At 39.2% G+C, this 15954-nt stretch overlaps 1 protein-coding gene across 2 annotated transcripts; it reads left to right on the top strand.

Moving 5' to 3' along the window:
* The first annotated feature begins 4778 nt into the window (after positions 1-4778).
* gkn1.2 (gastrokine 1, gene 2) lies at positions 4779-12026 on the top strand. 2 transcript variants are annotated; one of them, XM_031898141.1, is made up of 6 exons: positions 4779-4836; positions 4926-4979; positions 5172-5309; positions 6703-6813; positions 6994-7123; positions 11849-12026. In XM_031898141.1, the coding sequence occupies exons 1-6, from the start codon at positions 4825-4827 to the stop codon at positions 11920-11922; spliced, it is 519 nt and encodes a 172-aa protein (XP_031754001.1). In that variant the 5' UTR covers positions 4779-4824; the 3' UTR covers positions 11923-12026. The 2 variants fall into 2 exon arrangements, with proteins under 2 accessions (XP_031754001.1, XP_002935351.1); XM_002935305.3 differs by lacking the exon at positions 11849-12026 and adding an exon at positions 11029-11203.
* Positions 12027-15954: the final 3928 nt, after the last annotated feature.

The following is a 15954-nucleotide window of genomic DNA, read 5'->3' as shown; positions in this document are numbered from 1 at the left end:
TCACTCTAATGCGCATGCGCCGGGCCAGGGATTTCGCCACAGAAGAAACGCAGAAGAAGGAAGCGATCGCAGCTACCCCGGGCTGGTGCCCTAACATTTTGGCACCCCCAAGTGATTTAGCCTTTCCTTCTCCTTTAAGGAACAAGAAAAAAACTCCCCAATAACTTTTGAAATCTATAATGTTATACAAATTCAGGCAAACATTGCAAACATTGAAACATTGATTCATTTTTTGGGGCACCTACTCTCACCAAGCAAGGAACCCTGGGAATTCATTGAGCAGTGCCTACCCCTAGGAACACAAGTCTGGAAATAAAATGCTATAACACAGGTATAACAACAATAATAAATGTTATATAGACACTAATAAGTCAATCCGCCCCAGGCCTGCCTCTAAAACCCCCTTTCTCCTTTTCCAAGTGCATATACTCGCCAAATCCCCAGCTGATCCATGCTTGATGAGCTGACTCCACCCCGGCAATGTCATGGCACTGTCCCTTCAACGTCACAACGCCCCTTGATGTTGTGAGCCTTGTGGACCCCAGCAACAGCCGGTATAAAAATTTCCAAATGGCGGCAACCTTAGTCTTTATTGTAAATGATCTAGATTTTTTCAAAATAGGCCCCTCTAATATAAGTCTGAGTAGAAAGAATTGCCAAACACAGTGAAAAAGTTTAAATTATATCACAAAGTGTTGCTATCCGAAGCTATAGCAGCTTCGGTAAAGACACTGATATTCATTCAATGAAAACGAATCATGAATCAGAGCAGTTTTATCAGTGATTCCAGCCCAGACTGTCAATATGCTGCTATTGATAATACAGGTAGTTATCTGGGTGCATATCTTTTGGCTTTAGAAATAGACTCTAAAGTAAAGATGATTTAGCAGGGAGGAGAGAATGGCAAAGTGGTAAAGTAAATAAAGTGGTAAAGTAAATAAAAATAGTAAGGCATTATGTAGAATTGTACATATATGTATATATATATTTATATATAAAAAATGGATTTATAGAAAGCACTCACGGCATATAGAGATAAAACAAAACTTTTTTTGTTTATTAGCTCATCACATCAACGCATCATCGTCAGCACCCGGCGAGTGCTCGTGTAATGGTGAGTGCCGATTTTCTTTTGATTGTATATATATATATATATATATATATATATATATAAACTTTTTGTTTGAGTGCTGTACTTTGTGGGACTATACACTGCCCTTTATTGGCACTCAGACACTCTATAATTTTGAGGGTGTGCTCCTCTCTTGGGATGTAAATATGAATATATACTGTATATAATCTATTTATAATAAATAAAACAATGCCTTGTAATAATATATATTTGTAATAATAAAACAGTGCCTTGTACTTGATGGTAACGTTTAAACATGATACTTTTAGCTAAAGTATGGTAATCTAAATTATGGAATTCCTTATCCAGAAATACCAGGTCCCAAGCATTCTGGATAATAGATCCTATACCTGTAAATGTACATAAACAGAACCCAAGAATACACCTCTTATGAAGACACATGCCCAGGCACTGCCAAGATATATATATATATATGATATCCTGATGACGATCCCATGAGGATCGAAACGCGTAGATGCGATGATTAAATAAACACTAAGAAAATTTTTACTCTATTTATGCTGTGAGTGCTTTCTACAAATTTGCTATATATATATATATATATATATAGAGGCAGAAACTGGGAACTTTTCAAACAAGACTTTTCCTTTTATTCAATCAATGTTTCAGTCCTCACCTGGGACCTTTAGCAAAATGAATCATCTTGATAAAGGTATAAAGGCACAAGGTGGGGACAGAAACACTGATGGCAAAAAAAGGAAAAGTCATGTTTGAAAAGTTCCCAGTGTGCACCGGCTTCTAGAAACCTCAGATATTTCCTAACCAGAACAACATCAGATCAGCCCTCTTTCTTTCTCCTGACAATTTTCTGAACTACATCACAGTTGGAAGCTGACCTGCAGGTGGCGCTGTTGTAACAATATTAATTCTTAGAAAGATTACACATTCCCCTTCAAATATCTTCAAAGCTTGAAAAAAAAAATAAAGAATAGCACTCTCAATCAATTTTACAATCACTTATTTTAAAGGTTTACTTATCCTTTAAAAACCTCCATCGGCCATTATAACAACTACTGTTGGACACACACACGTCCCTTTTTTTAGTGTCTATTTTAATGGATTGACAGTAGTCCTCCACAAAACCCTCCATAGTTACAAGGGAATGTATAGACTTAGAAACAGGTGGCAAATCATAGATGCAAAGAGAAGCAGAAGATTATTTGCAACGTTCAGTTTAAAAAAAAATCCTGGGCAAGTCTAAACATTTTTGTTTAACTAGAAATGTTGATAAATCTGAGGATCCAAATTAGGGTCCAAACAACAATTATTCCCATAATACATCAGAGCCTCTTTTTTAGGGTACTTACACCTGTAACTTACTTTTGAAATATGTGTAGGGGGAGTGCCACATCCTTGTACTTAATCCCTACTGGTTCCTAAAATCCATGGCGGGGGTGGGGGGGGGGGCAGAGTAAAATTGTTTTCTGTGGTTCGAAACTTGCTTCCATGCCAGAAGCATGGAAGTAGGGCCCCTACTTTGAGGCCACTGGGAGCAACATCAATGGGAGTGGTGAACAACATGTTGCCCCTGAGCAACTGGTTGGGGATCACTGATCTAGAAGGGCACCAATTAAGATACTAAGTTGAAGGATAGGGTATAATTAAGGGGTGTGGTAATCACACTGAAAGACCTGGTAGAGTCGGATTTACCTGAACTGTAAGCTTCAAGGTTCCAGAAGACATCTCAAGTGTACTGAGAATACCAAGAAGAACCTAAAGGCTTTAAGAGACATTTCTGACAAGGCTGACAAGCAAATCTACATTGGGTTTATTTCTTACTAGTTTGGTGATTACTAGTTGGACTTGCTGTAGAAGACAGTTAGTTGAAATTGGGCTAGTGGTGTTAGTTGGTGAATTTCCCAGAGCACTTTTGTTAGTAGTTGTATTTTTTTTGGACATTGTTTTTCTTTCTTAGGGGAGCAACTTATAGGCGAAATACCATTGTTAATTTTTTTTCTTAGTGGAGTCACCTATAGGAGAAATAAAATTGTTATTGTTAGTGGAGCCACCCTTACATGAAATTTCAGATGCTACTAACTCATTTTATACCCACATACCAGGCTGAGGTAAATCAGATTTGTTCTGTACCAACAGGTGAGCACCATGGAAGGCGTGTAATATAGTATAATATATCAACTTTAGAGGTTTAGCAGAAGACTAGAGTAACTGTGACTGAGGGATCTATTATCAGAAGCCCATTATCAAGAAATAATTCTTGTTATTTCCCATAGAATCCTATTAATTAGTCAATATTTTGTAATTGATGATAAACACATTCTGTTTTTTTTAAATATGTTATTGGTGGCACAAGCTCCAAAATACAGAGAACCCCTATATGGAAAAGCCCATGCCTCAATCATTTATAAACAGCAAAAAATCCTCTGCACTCACCCATTATCAATATGTAGAAATAGGACATTAGGACATTTCTGTGCATTCAGCTACTAAGAAATGCCTTCCCTCCCCACCCCAAAAAGAGGGATTGTTTGTCCGTACATTGCAATATACTTCAAGCTGGCCAACTACGTCAAAGTCATCCCTTCTGGCCAGTCCTACACTGACTGACCTATATAAGTAATTTAAGATTAGTACTGAGCAAAGGGACTAAGTTTTACCTGCAACATGCTTGCGTATAAGGTTAAAACTCCCATATGGTTGCCCTTTTATTGGCTCCATTGGGATCACCTGACTGTAGCTGGGAATAGTGGGGGCTACAACATGGAGCTGGCCACTGCTCCTGTATAAACTATACTTATAACAATGATGTATCCCTCATTTAAAATTGTATGAAAGGCAGTGGTATTCTACTTTAGTGAATTTAATTGGATCAGGCAGAAAAACCTTATTGCTGGTGTCCCGTCACTTTATCAATCCTCTTTGTCTTCACGTGTGGAGAAACATGTTATCTTCTGCTATTTGTCATTTGTCTTCTCTATATAATGTCCAGGAGCTTTGTCTTTTCTTAAAGGAACAGTAACACCAAAAAATGAAAGTGTATAAAAGTAACTAAAATATAATGTGCTGCTGCCCTGCACTGGTAAAAGTTGTGTGTTTACTTCAGAAAGTCTACTATAATTTATATAAATAAGCTGCTATGTAGCAATGGGGGCAGCCATTCAAAGGAGAAAAGGCACAGGCACATAGCAGATAACAGATAAAACACTATTGTATTCCACAGAGCTTATCTGTTATCTGCTATGTGCCTGTGCCTTTTCTTCTTTGAATGGCTGCCCCCGTGGCTACACAGCAGCTTATTATATAAATTATAGTAGTGTTACTGTAGCAAACACACCAGTTTTACCAGTGCAGGGCAACAGTGCATTATATATTTATTACTTTAAAGCTCTTTCATTTTTTAGTGTTACTGTTCCTTTAAGCAAGACTTCTGATATCTCTAGGAGCAACAATTTCTAGACCTCTATATTCAATAGGCCTTTTCTTCTAAAAGAAACTTTATTGAGTTGCATTTGAGATGGAATCACTAGGTGGAATCGTCTCTATGTTCAAGTTCAGCAGGAGAAATATCAGCAAAGATAGGGGCTGGACCTATTCCAGTATAGCGCTATAAATATCCAATAATGCTGCTCCTTGAGTAAATACGACATTGGTATATAAATCTCTAATGTGAATTTGGTAATACCCCACTTTTCAGTTTCTGCAGTTGAGTGAAAATGAAGTTCTTGGTAAGACTTGGCTTAATAAAGTTCCTTGGTAGATAATAGGTGGGATATTGTTTGGCAAAGCCATTTACTGTATATTAATCTCTGTTTAGATTGCAACAGCCGTTCTTCTTGGAATTGTTTTGGCTCAGTCTCAAGCCAATGATGTAAGTATACATTTGTATGCAATGTTTTATCGCCTGAATATGCAGCATTTTGGGACAGTTTATGAAATCTACGAGACAATACAAAAAGTAATACCCTAATGTTAGTTTTGGTATGTATAGTCAGGGATCTGGTATTTAACTTAATAGGTACAGTGGGTTTGTGAGCATTTATTGTTCTATGTTACTTTCCAGAACATCAAAATTAACAACTCTGGGAATGAAGGTGGCAGGGTTTCCCAAAATGTTAATATCAATAACCAGGACAATATCGCCACTATTAACAATTTGAACGGCTTGGACTCCTGGGATTCCATTTGTGATTATGGAGCAGTAAGTAACACTGAGTGCATGCATTCTGATTTCCATGTTAAGAATTAACAGCAAACAATAAACATACATAATGTACTGACTTACTCCTTTGATATAATGGTTAATGTATATAACCAGTGTGTAAGGCTACACTGTCTATTAACTCAGAATATACTTTATTGTGCTGCTATGTTTAACATCCCTAAGGTCTAAGGAGCAAACAGTCATGGGGGACATACAAAATAATTTCCCCCTGGGACGCAATGGATCCTACCTACAGGTAGCAGTTACTTATCTCCGTGAGTAACCATACCGCACACTCTGTATAATGACTAGAGATGTAGCGAACTGTTCGCCGGCGAACTAATTCGCGCGAACATCGGACTTTTGCCGATGTTCGCCACTTTGGGTTCGCCGCGGTTTTTTTTTTGGCGCCGCGTTTTTTCGCCTTGGTTTTTCCGCCGTGTTTTTTTCGCTTCGTTTTATCGCCTATGCATATACATAGGAATAGTTTGCGGGGTTTTTTTTGGCGTTATTTTTTGGCGTTTTTTTTTTTTTTTTCGTTATTTTTTGGCGTTTTTTTTACAAGTATTTTTCAGAGAAGTTTTTGCCCTTGATCCCCCTCCTGCATGCCACTGTCCAGGTCGTGGCACCCTTTAAACAACTTTAAAATCAGTTTTCTGGCCAGAAATGGCTTTTCTAGGTTTTAAAGTTCGCCTTCCCATTGAAGTCTATGGGGTTCGCAAAGTTCGCGAGTTTTGGCGAAAGTCCGCGAACGGGTTCGCGAACATTTTTGCGCGGGTTCGCTACATCCCTAATAATGACCAATAATGAACACACAGGGGCTCATTTCCAGTGTCATGGGCCCATGTGCTGGGGCGCTAATGAGTGCAAAATTGTTTCATTTTTAAGGGCCATACCTAGGTGCACTTTCAACTTGGGGAAATGGTCAATGCAAAATGTTTTCTGGTACTCCAGTAACCCTGAAGTACTTTACAAAGACCAAACCACTGTCTTTGTAATGCACAAGAAAGACCTTGGTTTCTTTTCAGTATATTGCACTTCTCTTTAGAGCCTTTTGGCACACTGTCTAGCTTTCCATGCCCTTGAAGTCCATTGCTGACAAAGCAAAACCCAGGATCTGTACAATACCAAAACCAATGGCAGCATTAATTCAGTGCAAACTCAAGTATATCACAGACCCCCAAGCAGTACATTGTGACTGGACTGATCACCTTAAGAAAACATTAACTCCATTCTAACGTAATTTAAATAGAAGACCTATAAACCAACATCACTGGTAAGCCTATAGCTAATCAAAAAAATCACCTTTATGAAATGGCATCTACATGGTTGTGAGCTAGATAGTTCAATCCATGAATATAGATGACCCCTATATCTCTCTGCTCTCTAGGGATTTGCAGCTACCCGCCTGTTACACAAGCAAGCCTGTGTTATCACCAAAATCAACAAAGACTCCTTCCCCAGCCTGGCCCACCTGAGCGCCGTTGCGAAGGATAAAAAGGTATGCATTTATTTGTCAAAAATAACCTAGACTTAATCAACTAGCTATACTATTTCCTTTTTTATGTTTTGGCCTGGCCATTTATTGGACCTTGAACCAGTTCTAAATTTCTGCAATGAGATACTAAACCTTAGATGTCAGATATTAAATAATGGTTAACACATTCCAATCTATTTCTAGCAATCAACTAATACTGAACTGCGAACATACACAGTCAACCCACGCCGTGTTTATAACTTTGGCGTGTTTGGGCGGCACGTTGAGTCTATGTGCAAGGGACTCCCTTCCTACACTGCTCAAGAGATGCCTGGTAAGTGTCCTTCCTGTATACATAAAACAATTAAAGTAACAAAGTTACGCCCAAAAAATTTTGGATCATTTCTAAAAAGCATGATACAGTGTCTTTGAAAATAATTTCAATTTCACCATATTGGCTGATGGCACAAGTGGCATTTCATAAAGTCTAAGACAGGTGGCACATTGAGGAACACACTCCTCCAGTGTAAAAAGGTGGCAACAAAATTCGCCCCACATTGCCAGCCTTTGCCACATAAAAATGAGGTAATTTTTATCCGTTTTTTCTTAGAGCAGCTTCCACCGGAACTTACGTATATAAGATCTGAAGCGGTGTAAAATAAAACACACCTTGCTAAATTTGCCATTTATTTTACACAGCTTCTTACACCTTTTTTTGGTGAACTTCATTTTACACAGCATAATACATAGGCCCCCTAAATGTACCATTAGCCTTAGTGATCTATAATAGGGTTTTCCCTTTCAGGTGGTCCCTTACCGGCCCATGATGTGGAGGGTGGGACCAAAAAAGAATTGCAGTATGACGCAAAGGGGGAGGAACTGCTAAGTTGTTGAGAAAACAGGTGGAAACTGCAGGGGTAAAAGAGGAAATGAATGGAATGGTGGGGGGGGGCAGGATGGAGGCAGAGCAGGGCGGAAATTGGGGTGGGCCAGAGGCAGAACATTACAAACATTACAAATTTACAAATATACCGGCAGTACAAATTTGTAATACCAGTCCCTGCCCTGGCACTGGGGTATTTCAACCCTATCTATAGTGCGGCAAGTCATGAATATTTCTTATCCTAAGCACCTTTCAAACAATGAATTGATGGTACTTCTAGACATGAGATCAGATAAACAAATGCAAAAAAATATAAAATGCAAGACATTCATTTCAAAGATACTATTTTATAAAAGTAGCAGAATTAGTTCCCATTTATTTAGCATCAGTTCCCATTGAGTAAATTTCTGACAATTGTCAACGCTGCCATTTGCATACAGCATATATGTGATGCCTATCTCTTATCTGTATCATGTCAGTACAACCATACTGTGACTATTTCTTTTTGGGAGAATTTAAACCTACGTAATAAAGAAATAAATGCTATAATCATTTGTAGCAGTAATATACTCTATTCATCATAGTGGACATTTTGGCTATTAATAAGAGTGCAAGGGACAAGTAATGAACAAGTTGGTAAAGGGAAGTATTCTGATGGCAGAATTCTGTTTAGACTGATACAGGAATCAATGAAACGGCTTAGACTGACCAATGTAAACCTCACGCCCTATAATCCCTGTATCTGTGCAAGGAAACAGGGGAACTAACTATGTAAAATATGTTGTTGCCTTGTTTTTAAAAGAGAGGGTTGTGTATCTGTAACTCATGTGATTGTGTTCAACTGTCAAAAAGCAGAAACTGTATCATGCTTTATTCTGGGATTCTAGCTATCTGTATAATAGAGAAGTCTGCCACAGATGCCATGAATCCTATCCATTTATTAAGGAGGTGGCCCATGGGGGGGGTTGATCAACTAAGAGCTGTATATACAAGCAGGAACATATTTTCAAGCTATTTGAATAGGTTGTGTTTCCCATTGTAGCCACCCACAGAGACTTTATTGGGACTGCCTGCCTAAGTTACTAGGCACTACGCCTACTAACATTTAGAAACCGATTAGCAGGGAGACATTAAAGTTCACCTATATAAAGGCACTCATCTGATTGCTATAAGTTACTAAAGCAACTGATTTGAATATGACCAAAGGACATACTTTTATAGCCTAACTGGCTTCTTATGAAAGTGACCCTAGTGTTTGTGCCTGTTCTAGGGAATTTAGATTATAGTCTTTACCAGTGCAGGAATCAATGGTGATTGAATGGTGAATAAACCCCCACAGTACCACTGAGCATATCTAAATATGATATTTTTATTTTTTTCCCTACCTTTGGCAGCTACACCCAACAGCTCTCAGTAGTACATGTTATGGTGTATTTTGTGCCCTAATTCGCATCATTCATAATGTTATAAAACAAAACATAAGGCATATTCACATGGTGGTGGGTGGTTATGTAAGGCAGCGCATTTCTGAAAAGCAGCCTCTTTATTGCGCTACAAACTGTATCATTCCTAGGATGCCCTTATGCTCTGAAAAGACTCCATTGGTCAGTTGGTGCAGCAGGAAGGGGCCAACCAAAGAACAAAACAGTTTAGATCAGGGGCTTCCATCCTTTTTTAGCTGTGAACAATGCAAGCAATAAAAAGAACCTAAGGGGTGACCGATAAGGGCTGTGATTGGTTATTTGGTAGCCCTATGTGGACAGGCAGCCTACAGGAGGCTTTGCATGGCAGTACACATGGTCTTTATACAACCAAAACTTGCCCCCAAGTCAGGAATTAAAAATTAGCACTTGCTTTGAGGCCACTGGGAGCAACATCCAAGGGGTTGGAGAGCAACATGTTGCCACTGGTTAGGGACCACCGGCGTAGATGGTTAGTGCAGGGGGCAATTTGCTGTATCTAGTAATACTGAAGATGACTCAAAAGAGTCAAAATAAGCCAACAATACCCTCTGTATTGTTTGTATCAGAGATAAAGGCAGGGTACATAGCTGTTACTCTATTCCCATCGGGCCATTTTTAGCCAATGGCATGCAGAGGGCAGATATTTTGTTGCCTGGCCCCTACAGACCCTCAAACAAATCTGTGGCAGTGTTGTCAGTGTTTACCCCAACCTACTTCAGTGCAATGGCCAATGGGACAATTAGAAGCATTTTGCAGATGACAAATTATTATTATTATTATTATTATTATTATTATTAACATTTATTTATAAAGCGCCAACATATTCCGCAGTGCTGTACAATAAGTGGGTTACATACATTGGACATACAGAGTAACATATAAAGCAATCAATAACCGATACAAGAGGTGAAGAGGGCCCTGCCCAAAAGAGCTTACAATCTGCAATTGTCTCTCCTATGCTCTGATAGGTATTTGCCTGGACTGATTCAAACACCTTTAGCATTGAGGGGGAATTGTGAGCATTTTTCTGTACTCTGGCTGAGCTGGAAATCACACAGCGGCAAAATGGCCTGCAATGGCTGTAGCTCTAGGGGCCAGACAATGAGTTTCTAGGGAATCATTGTGCTTTTTGGTTTATATAAAATACTCATGTGCCCTAGAGGCAATCATGTCATTGTCTTCATAAATAAGCTTTAAACTAGTCATGCATGCACTATTGTATGGGGAAATGCCTATTCAGTATTAACCCAGAAATTTGTACATTTTATTTGAGAAATTCAATGCCCTCGTCCATTATAAACTCAAGTTGCGTGAAAACAACTCGTCAGCAACAGTCAGTTCAAGCCTGTTTTAAATTAAAAGGGAACCTTTGTTTGTACTTGAGCCTGTTCCCATAATTATATCTGAAGTACTAGTGGTTTAGATTAAAGGTGTATAATGAGTCCCCAGTTACTACACATTTAACTGGAATGAGCTTGTTATTCCAAATCGGTCTGCGCTGAGAATAATGGTTCCTTGGTCTTAACTGAAAAAGAATAGATCAGGATAATGAAAAGGGTCAGGATATCCCAGCTCTGCTATTCTGAATCAAACTTATTCAAAACTGGAACTGCATCTGTACCTGTGGAATTCTGCTGCTCGTGTTAGTGCGACGGGTTGCATCTACTGGCCATTGGCTAGTGGCAAGCCTCTCTCTGAGCTATATCAGTATTGATTTGTATTAAGACACCACCTACTGGTGAATGGGGTGCACTGCAGTTCCTAGAACCACAAAATGTAGTTTTGCTTTTTATGGATTGAAATTCTGCTAAAAAGGGTCTGTATACCTGCAGCCCCCTCTGCCAATGTGGGCTTTATGTGTATCTTTTCACTATAACCAGCCTATCTTTACAGAGAATGTGGGAGGCTTTGCACTCTGCCATACCAACAGCATGATCACAATTCTGGGAATCAGTTTCTGCTTTTAACCTAAAGTCTTCTCACCATGACCAGACTTACTGCAATGCTCTCCCCTAAATACCCCTCCATGGATTCCTTCAGCAATATCTAATAAAAAGATTTACTTCTACAAATGTCTGCTTGTGGTTTCTTATGCATGAAAAACACCATAATGGATCAAAGACACTATCATTGCTGCCATTCTTAGCATTAAAGTGTTCAGCCATAGATCCCAAGGGAAAGAAACTCAGCTGCTATTGATCAAAGCAAATCAATAAGATCATGACTATCATTAGGTATTGAAAACCGAGCAAAAGAAATTGGAAGTCCAACTTCCAGATTTCCATGAAGTGTTTATCAAGGATCTGCCCTCTATGACTCCTCAGTGGTGCCATAACCACATTAAGAGACACTTTATAGAAACCTTATTTAAAAAGAACCTTTACCTTAGTAAAGTTCATTAGTCAGTGTTTTCCTTTTTCATTACAACCACTTTGCCCAAAACCTTAGCATCTGCTTTCTGTTGATATATTATATAATGCGGCACCATATGGCAAATTATAACACCCCGAAGGCTCACCACTGATAATTGTGATAGTATTATATTAGCTGCATGTTTTGAAGAGTGGGACTATCCTTTGAATCTATGTGAAAATACATTGTCATTGGGGGAGGGGGTCACAAATTCGCACCAAAGCACCGGGGCACTAATGACGTTTTTATATTGCTCTGTTATGTAAAGTGTAGATTTATTCTAATAAATTTGCCTTTTCAGAATTCCAGAGAGGCTTTGGATCTTGCTGTTCTTCGAGCATCATCACAATTTTGGGTTTCAATTTCTGTTTTTAAGCTTCGATCACCCACTGGATTGGATTTTTTACTTGAATCATCAGTTGAATCCTTGGTGTTTTGCTTTATGTTATATTTAATAAAAGTCTTTTGTTTGAGACTAATTGCTGCTTTACATTGTGTTCACATCTTGATCATCAATAAATAAACAGCCCTAACACAGCACCAAGTTGCACACCTTGCTTAGCCTGTTAAGGCGCACTGGGGCAGTATTCTCTACACTAAGGGGCATATTTATTATAAAGTGTAAGCCAACATCACTGGTGATGTTGCTCATAGCAACCAATCAGCAATTAGATTTGAACAGTCACCTACAAGTTAGAAACAAAAGCAAAGATCTTAATGGTTGCTATGGGTGACATCACCGGTGATGTTGGTTTACACGCTATAATAAATAGGGCATATTTAGCAAGTCTTGCTGTTTATTCATGGAAAAATCTGTTAAAGGAGACATATCCTATAAAAATTAACAATGTACCAGGGAATTGTACTCCTCTAGATATAGAAGGATTGTGCTAAAAAAGTTGTGTTTCTGACTGATTTATTAAGAAGTTCGCCCAAAACCCCACTAGCCCCGCCCATCTGTGCCAATTCCTGCTGGCTGAATTCTCTGGATGAGCTGGGGAGCCGGCGGCCCTCCATACACTGAACCAATCAGCAGCTAGGCTGACCTGATAGGGAACTGAAGTCTGTCTGTGCTTGTGTGACCGCAGGGCTCTGATTGGCTCTCCCCCTCCTACTGTGCTTCTGGCAGGGCCGTTAGGACACGCCCACCCCTCATTTCAAACTCTGACAGAGAAGTGATAGGATCTATAGGGAGCTCCAATAAAGGGGCCATTGTTACAGATAGGGTTAATGTTTAGCCCAAAGGGAAACCAGCACCGTATATTATTCATAATTGCCTACAAAATTAGGGTTTTTCCCATTTATCCTATATGTCTCCTTTAACAGTAAATTATTCTGTGACACTGCCTCAAATGCCATTAAAAATCCAACATTCAGAAGCAAAGGTGGTTTATATAGAAGTTAATGGGCCCCATGACAAAATCTTTTATCCCCCCCCCCCATCCCCCAAGTCTTGGGAAAGATCTGTTTCGTGCACATTTATTGAAAGAGCATCAGTCATTAATGTCATGTAAATATACACTACTCATGACTTATGATGCTATTATGCAAAACATTACTCCAATGTGATTGTGTGTCAGACCTTCAAATAACCTCATACACATGTCAAACTACATTACCAGGCTTGGACAATATACCCATCTGGAATTCTGGAATTACATCAGCTATTGGCTATTGTTACAAATTCCACCGGAGGAATCTAAGATTAAAATGAATAACCTGACTAAAACCAACTTTAGCTTTGTGTTTGTATTCTGTCACACCCTGGGGTTCTGTTGACATTTACTTTGTCTAAATATTTAGGGACCAAGTCTAATATCAACCAGGAACATGTATTAGGCCATCTGTACTAATAAAAGACAAGCTATTAGATATTCATTGATCTACTGCTTATATAGATGGAAATGCATTATTTTGCACATTTGCCTTCTCACTATCCCCTGTATGTGTGTATATATTTATTAATATATTGTTATTTATGTATGCATTAGCTACCTCCCAAGGACCACACATGGAGTAACTTTAGTCTAAAGGAGAAGGAAAGGCTAATAAAGAGTAAAGCTGCAGGCATACCTTCAGTTCTCTCAATAGTGCCCTTAAGTCTCCCCATATTTATCCTGTTCAGATGATCAGAAGCCTCATAGGAAAAAAAAATGCTGAGCTCTGTAAAGAAAGTTCCCATAATACCTCACTCCTGCACCAAGAACAAGACCGCAGTACATGCTCAGTGTGTAAGACTAGGAGGAAGCTTCCTGCTGATTGGCTCAGATCCACATTCCTAAGGGGAGAGGGAGTTCTTAGCATTCTTGAGGGAGGGGGGAGCAGGAGAGAGGAGAGAGCTGCGTGTCACTGGCTGAGGAAAACAAACAGACAAGAAATCCTGTTTCTTTTGATAGAGGACTCAGTGCAGCGTTTCTGTGAGTGCTTATGGCTGTATTTACACAGACCTTTCTGATAAAGCTTACTTAGTTTTTACCTTTCCTTCTCCTTTAAAACAACAGGCAAAAAGTATGTTTTGCACTCCTGTTAAATTTGCATCGCCTAGGATACCTCAGCATAAAACAATGTTTTTTTTTTTATTAAAAAAAAGCTTCAAACATCCTTCTTTCACAAGACAGTTGTGCTGTTCCCTGTTGGTGGAAGAGGAGCACCATGAGAACATTGTAATACATGAGATGTTGCTTCATAAAAAATGTCAGCATGTTCAATAAAGGATTTCTCTCAGCGAAGAAGTATGTCTGGTTTTGTATGACAATGTCTTCTGTATAGCACAAGGTATATGAATTTGAGTGGTCTTTCTGTATTTATTTAGGGCTCCTTTAAGGTAACATTGCCTTAATCTTATGAAGTCTACTTGTAGGTCTGTAGCTCCAATAAGTGCCTGGGTTTGCCCTGTCCTATAATAATGAACATTAGTGCTTTTTTAGTCATGGAGGCTAATAATTATGGATTATGATCTACCAAGTTATTTCTAAACTGACTCTTAACTGTTTGCTGCAGATAGAGATACTTAAGTCATGATCAGGTAAAAGAAGTGACCCAAACACACTAGTGACAACTCAAAGTGAGGCAGAAAGGAAAGAAGCAATGGAGAATCAATGGAAGAAGAATGGAAGAATCAATCCAGTCCAAGGAAGCGCAAAGATGGTCTCAGTGGATTCTGCAACATCTCCAACAACAGCTCCTGGGTCTTATATCCCCGCCCTGACCCATTTATCAGTAGTCTAACATACAGTGTTGCATCCCTCCCCTCTCTTTTTCTATTACCAACAGTGCTTGGGAATCTCTGCTGCTAGATACTATGGCAATTCCATCCTTAGTTATAATCTTGACATATCAACATATATATGTCCATTAATGTAAAAGTTGGGGCATTTTGTAGGTTGTGGGAATCATTATCATTTTGGAACGGGGGGGGGGGGGCGATTAGTGACTATAGTACTTGATTCCCATATTTGCTTGTGTCTATCTAATGATGAAAAAGGTGGTACCTAATCATACTTTGAACAAGAGCTGAGAGACAGAGCTAAGTTAAGTTACCCACTCCTTAAGTACACAGAGCCAGCTGGTTGAATTACCCTTGGCCTATTGTAATGGAGACCACAAAAGCCTTTTCCAATCTCAGATGTTAAATAGCAGTGTAGACATAAAACTGGAAAGAGTTTTCTCTGTTGGACTTCTGGACCTATCATATCACCTGAGATAAAATGTGGACTCTTTCCAGTACACCTAACAAATATTCCGCTGAAGCTGTTCCTTGTGCAAACACAGCATTATTGTGTGATTTTTCCATGTACTGGCAACAGCAGTGATATTTTTGGTGAGGAGCTTGGTACGTTAGCACAGCAAGTCAAGTACTTTCCAGCAGGGGCTGGTAAACCAATGGAACAGCAAAACTTGAAAATAAATATGCATCAGCTTTGTAGTGAAGATCAGATCTTCCTTGTAGTATCCAACTTTCCAGCAATGGACATCCCTCTGGCAAGACATTAGCAAGACTCACTCGCAAATTTGATTGACACCAGTTTAAAATTTGAGGGGGCTAAAAGCTGCAAATTGATCAAGGGATTGTACCTGATCATTTGCAGCATGTTTAGGCTAAAGAGGTGCTGGAAAGTACACAAGATAACCATTTGGCTTGACCCAGAGACAACACTACTGCTTAAACAACCAACGCCTTTGGCATGTACCACCCAACTGTTTGTTCTCAATCAACTTACAGAGGCTACCAATGCAGCTTTCCATAATCAAATGACGTTGAAGTTATCACAAAATCACACACAGGAATGGGCAGTGGTTATTTTGTGCTCTGATTGTGGAACCATCATATCAGCAGAGATATCGACTGGACTTGGTCCAGCTCCACAAACGTTCCATATTTTAATGTTCCTTTGGTAAATATGGCAT

Source organism: Xenopus tropicalis, chromosome 3, assembly GCF_000004195.4.
Source record: "Xenopus tropicalis strain Nigerian chromosome 3, UCB_Xtro_10.0, whole genome shotgun sequence".
In the NCBI taxonomy this organism is placed as follows: Eukaryota; Metazoa; Chordata; class Amphibia; order Anura; family Pipidae; genus Xenopus; species Xenopus tropicalis.
Note: the sequence above shows the minus strand (reverse complement) of the source record. Positions and strands in the feature narration are given on the sequence as shown.

Bases quoted from the DNA above. Each gene is read 5' to 3' on its own strand.
- gkn1.2 (XM_031898141.1), top strand. The intron at 4,980-5,171 runs GTAAGTATACAT...GTTACTTTCCAG, and splicing joins CTCAGTCTCAAGCCAATGAT to AACATCAAAATTAACAACTC. The intron at 6,814-6,993 runs GTATGCATTTAT...ATCTATTTCTAG, and splicing joins CCGTTGCGAAGGATAAAAAG to CAATCAACTAATACTGAACT.